Genomic DNA, 11,751 nt, shown 5'->3' on the forward strand with positions numbered 1-11,751 from the left:
GGTTAAATGGCCCTTACCACGGGTGCTTCCGGTTTGAGTTTCTGCCTATAGGAGGGGAGGAGCAAGATGGAATCGTGGTTCGATTTGCCGAATGGAGGGCCTTTTTGCATTCCGGAAGGTAGTATAACAATGGTCGAGAGTTTTAGCAGAGCAAATACAACAATCACTATGTTGATAGAATTTTGGGAGCCTTTCCTCAAATTTGCTTTGTTAAAATCCCCAGCTACAATAAATGCAGCCTCAAGATATACAGTTTCCATAACGTCCAGTGAAGTTCGAGGGCCGTCGTAGTATTGGCTATTATTGACAAAATCATCTAATGACTAATTCAACACTTCAGGAATCTTCGTAGGGGCCACAAGATTTGAGGTTATCCACAGACGCATGACCAAGATCCACATCAGGAAGTTCCAACTGCGGGACCTCAACCATATACTACAGGAAGAACTGAAGGGCATGAGTTTCCTGTTGGCCAGAACTAAATCAAACATTACACTTAAAGTAGAGAGCAACTAAAGTGAGACAAAGAATTACATCAACACAACCGTTGTTAGAAAAACTAAACACAAATGAAAGTCATATCAGATGGTACACACTTGTAATTTTTATTTCAGAAAATCTCATTTAAACAACACTTCTGACAGTTTTCACAATAGTCAAATCTAGCTAGTCAAGTCCTTGTTTTGTAGGTTTTAAAATTACAGTCCAATAAAATTATATAGACCTAATCAACACTCATTGTTTTACATTTACAGGCATTCTATGCGCATGCATGAAACAAATTCACAATTTCACTTGCTTACTATTCAACAGTGTATTTCCACAACAGAATTTATGGGGAAAAGGCAATATAATTTCCATTTAAAAAACGTACAAGCAAAATAATTGAAATGCATCCACTTGTAACGATTAATATTAGGTTATAGTGAACCATTGTATGTGCCTCTGGGCATATGCACGTGTTCAGTTTTTGGCACATTAGATTTAGCTCAAGAAAACTTAACTTAAACTATTGGACAATCCAGAGACCTCAATCGATTTCAAAACAACAACCAAGGATATCGGCGATTAAAGCAATCAAGGACGTTGAGCATAAAATATTAAAGAGTGAATATGTTTATACACAACATGTATAACAGCCTCAATGAGGAACAGTACATCTTAGGCCTTAGACAACAACATTCAAGTGTACACAAGCATCAACACAATAACATTCAATAATTTACAACACATATATGGAGCTTTATAGATTATAGACATACTGTATGTGCATAGGGTGATTGTTTTCCCACCTTAGTTGCATAAATATAATAAAATCTTCCTTCTCCTTGTGAGATGAACTCACACCATCAACCCTGCATGCAGCAGTCATCATACTACCATACTCAGAGGAGTCAGTAAAGACTATTGTCCATATGTCTATTGCACAAAACCTTCTGAATTGATAGGTGGATATTAATCCCCACATCCCTCTATAATACTTCTAGTGGCCGTTGCCGCCTTCTGACAGAATCCGGCTAGGTTCAGTGAACCTGGCAGTGAGAAGGTAGAAGAGGGCAGGTCCAGGTACCAGGGCCAATAGAGGCAGATCCTGCTCCAGTTTATCCAATCGGGAGATGGAGATGATGCCATACGCATGAAGGAGCCAATGACTAAAGAGCACCACCAACCTCTTCTTCTTGGCAATGAGATTCTTGAAAGACTATGGATATGAGTAAACAAATAGGAAATTGGATATGTTCTAATACAATGATGTTGACTGATTGATCATAAATGTTAAGTAAATATAAAATAAGGAGTTTCTTACCTGTATTTCTGAGGCTGACATGTACACTGCCAGGGTAACCAGGGACAACACCAAAATAATGTATGGAAAAGCATAATCTGAAATAAACAGAAAATACCAGTCATTGGAAGTCTGGAGAAGTTCAGTTTTGGATTTTGCTTTTGAATGGGAGCGCTGGCTGTTAAACACTCACATTTGAGTGAGAGTTTCCCCTCTGGAGGCATTCCCGTATTCGTTTTTTTCCCATGTTTTGTCCGTGTATTTTCCTACCACTAGCTTGTTGCAAGGCAGAAGAATTCAGAAACAACCTCTTTGGTGCTCCACCCATGCAAAATATTGGACTTATTTTTGTTTAATTATAAAAGGACTAGTTTTGCATTTCTTAATTTTTGAAGGGCAAGTAAAGTATTAGAAAGACTGGAAAGATAGGCTGGTGAGTCAAAGGGCAATCATTTAAAGAAAAATATTTAACCTTTATTTAACTAGGCAAGTCAGTTAAGAACAAATTCTTATTTACAATGATGGCCTACCAGGGAACTGTGGGTTAACTGCCTTGTTTAGGGGCAAAATGACTGATTTTTACCTTGTCAGCTCGGGGATTCGATCCAGCAACCTTTCGGTTACTGGCCCGACGCTCTAACCACTAGGCTACCTGCTGCCCCACTAGGCTACCTGCCGCCGCCAAAACCCCTGGGTTCAAATCCGCCAATTCGCTGGATTTCAACCCAGGTCGACTCTGGCATCCATGTAAGCCTGGTTCAGCTACTCTAACGTGTCACTAGTTTCCATGCATACTCCACAAATATTTATTGTTGTCCTGAAGAGAAAGGGATTTGTTGCTTTTTAAAGGCAGTCGCTCTTTAAAATAATGCATTTCACATAAATCAATTATGTAACAAGCAATACTATATAAATGCAAACTGGACTTAACCTGACTAGACTGGACCCTCATCTGAAAGCATACTCACAGAGGAGGCCGCCTCCCACAGCTTGCAGGACTGTCAGGATAGGGAAGAAGTAGAGAGCAGCGTAGATGCTCTTGAAGCGGTCAGATTTACCCAGACCACAGGCAATCTTTTTGACCAGGAGTGGACGCAGGAGCATCATGAAAACCAGACAGAAGGCGTAGTAGATCAAAACCATAGTGTACCTGCGAACACATACCGTCCAATTTCATTTAAACCATGGCATTGATGAATACTCGTTTCTGAATGGCTTGAAGAGCATTCTAGAGCGTGCATTATTTCCCTACAACGCACAGTATATCATCACGGGCATAATTTAATGGCTATAGCTTTTGAAAGAGAAAGTCACATTGAAAATATTATTGACATGATGAAATCGACTTTCATAATAGCAAGCTAGGACTGATGGTTTGGTTAGCTAAACTACGGCAACTACTGTAGCTATCGAGTAAACTTGCTAGCTACTTCGGTGGATGTTGAACACATTTCTACCTGCAAATGAACACATTTCTAGCGGCAAATGTGTTAAAATTATAGCCATGGTATAAAAAGGACAATCAACTTAGGGCTCTATGCTTTCTCTGGACAATAATGCAACTCCGTTGAAGGTTAGTTCCACCCTGCTAGCACGTTGTGGAATACACCTTCCACGTCGTTCATTATTTTCAATAGAAGGCATAGCCCCTTGCTGATCATCTCTTACATGTTCAACTCATTGCCAATTCATATCAGTTCATTAGGAGACAGTTGAGACAGAGATTGAACTTAATACTGGACTAAAAAGCTATTTCAACAAGCTTTGGGTCCAGGACTAGCTGTGAAAGCAGCCCTACAAGTGCAAAGTGTATAGGTCCAATTCATGACGTGGACAACATAGGCATAGGCTACTCACAGGGGAAAGACTGCTTCCTGTGTGCAGTGTAGAGTTGTGACATAGTCTGGGCTGGGGTTGTACAGCATGGTGTACCAGTCTGACAGCATCTGGACTCTGCAGGACCTGATAGACAGCAGACCCACTGGGTCGTTGACCAGTAGAGTCAGCACAGCCGCAGCGCTGCACTCAAACAGGGCAGTTATGTGTTGGAAGAGGGCACTGGAGCTGCAGAAAAATAGCCATAATATCAGAAACATTAAAGCGAGTTACCAAGTAGGCTACTACAGGACAATGTTAAAATCTTCCTTTCAAAAAGCACTGCCGCAGTAAATGTCACAATATGCAGCCTATTGGCCATGGGTTATGGTGACCAAATACATCATTGGTTATGTCTGCAGTAATTTGGCCTGAATGTGAGGCATTACCTTTTCTTTCCAGAATACCACTCAATGAAGAACCAGTGTAGAACCAGTGGCAGCATTGCCATGAAGCCCAGGTACAGCCAGTCATAGAGTTCAGGGGATTCTGTACACTTCTCACAGATCTTCTGCATGCTAGTCCTCTCTCCTCTGGGACATACCTGATCATTCAACTACATTTTAGTGTGTGGGCATAGCCTACTACTAGGTTACGGAAACATAACTAGTGTTACAGTAGCTACAGTAGAATGCCATTTCTACAGCCTTGCTAGATCGATGACGTTTGTTAACATTCAGCTGGAGCTACTCACCCCACATTCTCCATCAAAGGAGCCATTTATTAACGTTTTGCCGCAATACAGTCCCGGACAAGTTGAACTCATAGCTACTGCTGTAATGAAGCCAGGAGTAAGTAATACAACAAGACAGTTATTGACAATACTGCAGACGTCTATGTATTTTAGCATAATAGCTAGCTAACAACTAACAAGTAACGCTAGCTAATAGTTAGCTAGCTAGAACAGCTAACTACCTAACGTTAGCTAGCTATAGTGGCTTGTCTGGCTTAGGCAACAGGACGTTAAAGCAATCATTGTGCAGACAATGTAGCCACATACCCATGTTATTAGTCAACCTCCATACGATTAAGCGTTAATACATTACTTAGTAGAATATGTTTATGACGTATCCAACGACTTAATTTCTGCTAAATCAAACGATCAGCCTGAAGTTGCTTCTTCATCTATTATAATATTATGGTAATCCGCAAATAAACGTTAGAAGTACATGCCGCCACCTACTGTACTGGAGTGTCTAGTCAATCACAGTTTACAGACTAAATTCATAAAGAAACAAACATTAAGAGAAACTAAACCCTCCTATCTTAATCCTGTACTACTAAGAAAATAAAAACGAGCTTCTAACTTCTATCAAACCCTCCCACATTCCTCAAATCCCTTCCAACCCCCTCATCCCCATCCAACCTCAATAATCCTGCACATCAATCCTCTTCCACATAGGCCTACCAGTACTTACAATACAACAACACATGCTTCACTGTTTCATCAACCACTCCATACACAAACCATTTGCATGCTTGCCAACCAGATATAATGAAGAGTTCAATGTACAATGTCCTAGACGCAGTTGAGCAGACTCTCTTCCTTCCTTGTCTGACCCTTAAATCTTGGTCCACCAACCTTTCTTTGGAAGGCATATAAATGCAGGTCCTTGGGCTCTGTCGCACCGTTTCTATCATAATGGTCTCTAATAACGCATCACCTCTAATATGAATTATATCTTGTTTTAAAGGCCTTTGGGCTACCTGGTCTACTATTTCACTCCCAAGTAGACCCAGCAGAATCTCACTACTACACACAGTACCGAAGGCTTCTGCTAGAGATCCCAAATTGAGCAAAGTGGACAAATGCTGATCAAATGTTAAAACACATGATGATTAAAATGTATTTATTTTATATTATTTTACAGACACACAATATGTTCATATAATATAAAAGATAAGATAAACATGTTCCAAGTAGCCTGTGTCATGAGTAGGGTAGATAGAGAGAGGTCATGAGCTCCTGAATTCTTCTGCAAAAAAAATTGAATCAGAGTTGGATAAACATAGATAAACTTGGATTTTTTTCACAAGGACTTATACAGGATACTACCCTCTACTACAAAACCTTCACTCCAAATCCAAATTCTAAACCTAAAAACTTGATTTTGGACAAAATTACCCAGAATGATTCTTACTACTAAGGACTATCAAGAAAACACTGGCAAACCAAAACCTGCAGAAGAAACACAGCAGAAACCTGGAAATACCATCCAACCAAAAACTGAGTGAGTCATGTTCAGTCTGAAGCTACCTCTGAAGCCAAAAAGTAAAATATAATAACCTTTAGGTAATTTTGGTATATAAAGCTAACTTAATAAGCTTGGAGCTGTTGTCAGAGGACAGACTAGAGTCTCCCAGCCGCATCATGATTCATACGTGCACAAACGACGTAAGGGGCCAGCAGGAAAGGGTGGACAGCACTCAAGGGAGTGATTGAAAAAGCTTCTTCCACTTTCCCTAACACACGAGTGGTCATCTCCACCCTGCTACCACAGAAGTACTTTCACCCTGCCACCATACAACGGGTGAATGCAAGCATGTCCTGGGACTGTGCCTCAAAACCTAACTTCTACTTGGCCACCACTCCACTTGAGAATTGAACAGCCTTTATGACCAGGTCCATCTCTACAAGGCAGCAGTCCCAACTTTTGCCAGGACCTGAAGGATATCACCCTCAACCACAGCCCCAGCAGGTCCCTGCGGGAAGGACCTCAACATGACAGCCGCACACATGCCCAGGCCATGAGCAGAGCAACAGGCCCAACCACCACTAATACACCCACCCAAGCCCCATCCTGAGACCTAAGAGGTATGTATCAGATGCTCAACATGCTCTGCTCACACCTACTGTAATGGTCCGAACCTAAACCACACGAAAACACTAGACGCTATTGAAGACAAAACTTTTATTATCTCATCCTGGAATATATAAGGTCATCCATCTGCCTTTGGCCTAAAGATTAGGAATACAGACTTCATGAAAGAAATCGGAAATAAAGACATTGTCATCCTACAATAAATATGTTATAGAGGAGATGGACACTGGTTGCCCTCTAGGTTACAGAGAGTTGGTAGTCCCACCCACCAAACTACCAGGTGTGAAACAGGGAGGAGACTCAGAGGGTATGTTAATTTAGTATAGAGCATACCTAAACCAATCTATTAAATTAGTCAAAACAGGGACATTTTACATCTGGGTAGAAATGAATCAGGAAATTATCTCAACAGAGAAACATTTCCTCGTGTGCCACCTATATTGCCTCCAGTAATAGAGTCCCCATACTTTAACAATGACAGTTTCTCCATCCTACAGGGGAAGATCAACAATTTCTAGGCCAAGGGATATGTACTGGTCTGTGTTGACCTAAATGCCAGAACTGGACAAGAACCTCTTGTTTTTCTTAAAACTACATGGATGGTTACAGTGCCAATTTTAGCATGTAAATCTCGGTGGTGCATAAAAAAAAAAGCCACTACACAACACAACCCTAAACATTACATTAATTGTGCTATAACGGTGCCAAACGGTGCCAAACACGCACGAGTGGTGTGGGTGCAATAATTGAATAACATAGATTCCTATATTTATTTTGCAACGCTAGCGGTGTAGTCAGGGTATAAACGGCACATAGTTTTTTTTAAATGTAACCTCTATTTAACTAGGCAAGTCAGATAAGAAAATAGTCTTATTTAAAATGACAGCCTACCGGGGAACAGTGGGTTAATTGCCTCGTTCAGGGGCAGAACAACAGATTTTTACCTTGCCAGCTCGGGGATTCCCTTTCGGGAACTGGCCCAACACTCTAACCACTAGGCTACCTGCCGCCCGGGTAAAGATACAGATTGTACACAAGCAAGGCTGGGAAAATGAGATAGGCTACAGGATTACGATCAGGCAAGAACTGCAAACAGGAGCACTTGTCTACTGGGAATGGGACACCCAAAACTTTACTGCTCCGGACAACAGCTCTTGGACGAGTTTAACACTAGAAATAGTCACGATAGTCCCGAGGTTACACATTGTTTTCACAAAGGCCATTCTCGAAAACCTTACGGGTGGAGACGAGGAGTACCAATAACACACACCAGTACAGAGAGAGCAAGGGAACTCGGTCCACCAGGGCATCACAGTGGCAGCTCAAGCCTTTGTGCTCCTGGCCATCTTCCTCCTCTCTAGTTTAGGGAATTGTGCGGTGGTGATTGTCATAATCAAACATGGCAGCTGAGAACGGTTACCAATGCTTTCATCATGTCCCTTTCACTGTCTGATTTCTTGAAGGTCGTTCTTTCTTTTTTTTACCGTTCTCGTTCATGATGCTCTTCAGCAAATATGGTGTGTGGATATTTGGAGACGGCTTTTGCGTCGCCAACGGGTTCTTTAACACAGCAAATTGGACAGTTTTATCTAGCTTGGTTTTCAGTGTAACATTTCTAGTGTTGATTCAGGAGTTAAATGAACTTAACACTCAGTGGTGTAAAATAACCCCAGTGTTGTTGTTAATAACTAGAGTTGATTGTGTCATCTTTACTTTGTGTAAAGTAAAAAAAACACAACCATTCTCTATTGCAGGTTGATTTTCAGAAATGTTTGTTTATGCATGTACAGTTGAAGTCGGAAGTTTACATACACCTTAGCCAAATACATTTCAACTCAGTTTTTCACAATTCCTGACATTCAACCCTAGTAACAATTACTTGTTTTAGGTCAGTTACGATCACCACTTTATTTTAAGAATGTGAAATGTCAGAATAATAACAGAGAATGATTTATATCAGCTTTTATTTCTTTCATCACATTCCCAGTGGGTCAGAAGTTCACATACACTTAATAAGTATTTGGTAGCATTGCCTTTAAATTGTTTAACTTGGGTCAAACGTTATGGGTAGCCTTCCACAAGCTTCCCACAATACGTTGGGTGAATTTTGGCCCATTCCTCCTGACAGAGGTGGTGTAACTGAGTCAGGTTTGTAGGCCTCCTTGCACGCACACGCTTTTTCAGTTCTGCCCACAAATTTTCTCTAGGATTGAGGTCAGGGCTTTGTGATGGGCACTCCAATACCTTGACTTTGTTGTCCTTAAGCCATTTTGCAAGTATGCTTGGGGTCATTGTCCATTAAAAAGACCCAGTGCGACCAGGGTTTAACTTCCTGACTGATGTCTTGAGATGTTGCTTCAATATATCCACAACATTTTCCTCCCTCATGACGCCATCTATTTTGTGAAGTGCACCAGTCCCTCCTGCAGCAAAGCACCCCCACAACATGATGCTGCCACCCCTGTGCTTCACGGTTGGGATGGTGTTCTTCGGCTTGCAAGCTTCCCCCTTTTTCCTTCAAACATAACAATGGTCATTCTGGCCAAACAGTTATATTTTTGTTTCATCAGACCAGAGGACATTTCTCCAAAAAGTACGATCTTTGTCCCCATGTGCAGTTGCAAACCGTAGTTTGGCTTTTTTTATGGCGGTTTTGGAGCAGTGGCTTCTTCCTTGCTGAGCGGCCTTTCAGGTTACGACGATATAGGACTCGTTTTACTGTGGATATAGATACTTTTGTACCCATTTCCTCCAGCAATGTCCTTTGCTGTTGTTCTGGGATTGATTTGCACTTTTCGCACCAAAGTACGTTCATCTCTAGGAGACAGAACACGTCTCCTTCCTGAGAGGTATGACGGCTGTGTGGTCCCATGGTGTTTATACGTGCGTACTATTGTTTGTACAGATGAACGTGGTACCTTCAGGCGTTTGGATATTGCTCCCAAGGATGAACCAGACAGGGTTCACAGGGTTCAATCCTCGGGCCGACTCTTTTCTCTGTATATATCAATGATGTTGCTCTTGCTGCGGGCGATTCCCTGATCCACCTCTACGCAGACGACACCATTCTATATACTTCCGGCCCGTCCTTGGACACTGTGCTATCTAACCTCCAAACGAGCTTCAATGCCATACAACACTCCTTCCGTGGCCTCCAACTGCTCTTAAACGCTAGTAAAACCAAATGCATGCTTTTCAACCGTTCGCTGCCTGCACCCGCACGCCTGACTAGCATCACCACCCTGGATGGTTCCGACCTTGAATATGTGGACATCTATAAGTACCTGGGTGTCTGGCTAGACTGTAAACTCTCCTTCCAGACTCATATCAAACATCTCCAATCGAAAATCAAATCTAGAGTCGGCTTTCTATTCCGCAACAAAGCCTCCTTCACTCACGCCGCCAAACTTACCCTAGTAAAACTGACTTATCCTACCGATCCTCGACTTCGGCGATGTCATCTACAAAATTGCTTCCAACACTCTACTCAGAAAACTGGATGCAGTTTATCACAGTGCCATCCGTTTTGTCACTAAAGCACCTTATACCACCCACCACTGCGACCTGTATGCTCCAGTCGGCTGGCCCTCGCTACATATTCGTCGCCAGACCCACTGGCTCCAGGTCATCTACAAGTCCATGCTATGTAAAGCTCCGCCTTATCTCAGTTCACTGGTCATGATGGCAACACCCATCCGTAGCATGTGTATCTCCAGCAGGTGTATCTCACTGATCATCCCTAAAGCCAACACCTCATTTGGCCGCCTTTCGTTCTAGTTCTCTGCTGCCTGTGACTGGAACGAATTGCAAAAATCGCTGAAGTTGGAGACTTTTATCTCCCTCACCAACTTCAAACATCTGCTATCTAAGCAGCTAACCGATCGCTGCAGCTGTACATAGTCTATCGGTAAATAGCCCACCCATTTTTACCTACCTCATCCCCATACTGTTTTTATTTATTTACTTTTCTGCTCTTTTGCACACCAATATCTCTACCTGTACATGACCATCTGATCATTTATCACTCCAGTGTTAATCTGCAAAATTGTAATTATTCGCCTACCTCCTCATGCCTTTTGCACACAATGTATCCCTCCCCTTTTTTTCTACTGTGTTATTGACTTGTTAATTGTTTACTCCATGTGTAACTCTGTGTTGTCTGTTCACACTGCTATGCTTTATCTTGGCCAGGTCGCAGTTGCAAATGAGAACTTGTTCTCAACTAGCCTACCTGGTTAAATAAAAGTGAAATAAAAATAAAAAAGACTTATGGAGGTCTACAAAAAAATTCTGAGGTCTTGGCTGATTTCTTTTGATTTTCCCATGATGTCAAGGAAAGAGGCACTGAGTTTAAAGGTAGACCTTGAAATACATCCCCAGGTACACCTCCAATTGACTCAAATGATGTCAATTAGCCTATCAGAAGCTTCTAAAGCCATGACATCATTTTCTGGAATTATCCAAGCTGTTTAAGGCACAGTCAACTTCTGACTCATTGGAATTGTGATACAGTGAATTCTAAGTGAAATAAATCTGTCTGTAAACAATTGTTGGAAAAATTACTTGTGTCATGCACACAGTAGATGTCCTAACCAACTTGCCAAAACTATAGTTTGTTAATAATTTGTGGAGTGGTTGAAAAACGAGTTAATGACTCCAACCTAAGTTTATGTAAACTTCCGACTTCAACTGTACATTGATTGGTTGTATAATCTTATGCTACACAAAGATCAAACATACATTTTTCTAAACTAATCCAATCTGTAAGTAGTTGGACTTTATTTTGTACCCATTACTGTTACCGAGATGTTTGTTCCAGTTTAGTAGCTTTAGGTAGTCCCATTATTCAATCTTCCATACGATGGCAGACATTCTGAATGCAGGTAGCGGGTGATTAAAAGTACCAATTGTTGAACATCCTCACTCTGGCTGGATTCCAATAGGAATTACATATCACTTTGCAAACCAGCATTATGTGACTTGCAGGCCTGATGTGGCCTGTAAACATGGAGTTTCCTAACATCAGATTTTATGATATATGAAAAATTGTCATACAAATATATTTTTTAAAGGCTAATAAGGCTTGCTTGAACCATTTATAGAGGGTTCTAGGAAGAACACTTCAAAGAGAAAATAATTATCTGCAAAACCCTTCATAGAGAGATAACCATTTACAGGGGATTCTATGAAGTACCCTACATAGTGTAGCACCGAAAAGTGTTACCCTATGGGAACAAAATGAAGAACCCTATATGTTTCTAGCACCTT

The 11,751-nt window shown here is 41.4% G+C and overlaps 1 protein-coding gene across 3 annotated transcripts; it reads right to left on the minus strand.

The window, feature by feature from the left end:
* Positions 1 to 581: 581 nt before the first annotated feature.
* On the minus strand, positions 582 to 4,814 carry LOC118362701 (JNK1/MAPK8-associated membrane protein). 3 transcript variants are annotated; one of them, XM_035743254.1, is made up of 7 exons: positions 4,662 to 4,814; positions 4,356 to 4,435; positions 4,051 to 4,205; positions 3,644 to 3,850; positions 2,755 to 2,936; positions 1,808 to 1,884; positions 582 to 1,702 (listed from the first exon to the last, which is right to left on the minus strand). In XM_035743254.1, exons 1-7 carry the CDS (start codon positions 4,663 to 4,665, stop codon positions 1,484 to 1,486), a joined length of 924 nt encoding a protein of 307 aa, XP_035599147.1. In that variant the 5' UTR covers positions 4,666 to 4,814; the 3' UTR covers positions 582 to 1,483. The 3 variants fall into 3 exon arrangements, with proteins under 3 accessions (XP_035599147.1, XP_035599148.1, XP_035599149.1); XM_035743255.1 differs by having other exon boundaries at positions 4,356 to 4,432; positions 4,662 to 4,797; XM_035743256.2 differs by having other exon boundaries at positions 4,708 to 4,783.
* Positions 4,815 to 11,751: the final 6,937 nt, after the last annotated feature.

The sequence above is a fragment of the Oncorhynchus keta genome, chromosome 29 (genome assembly GCF_023373465.1).
Source record: "Oncorhynchus keta strain PuntledgeMale-10-30-2019 chromosome 29, Oket_V2, whole genome shotgun sequence".
Classification (NCBI taxonomy): domain Eukaryota; kingdom Metazoa; phylum Chordata; class Actinopteri; order Salmoniformes; family Salmonidae; genus Oncorhynchus; species Oncorhynchus keta.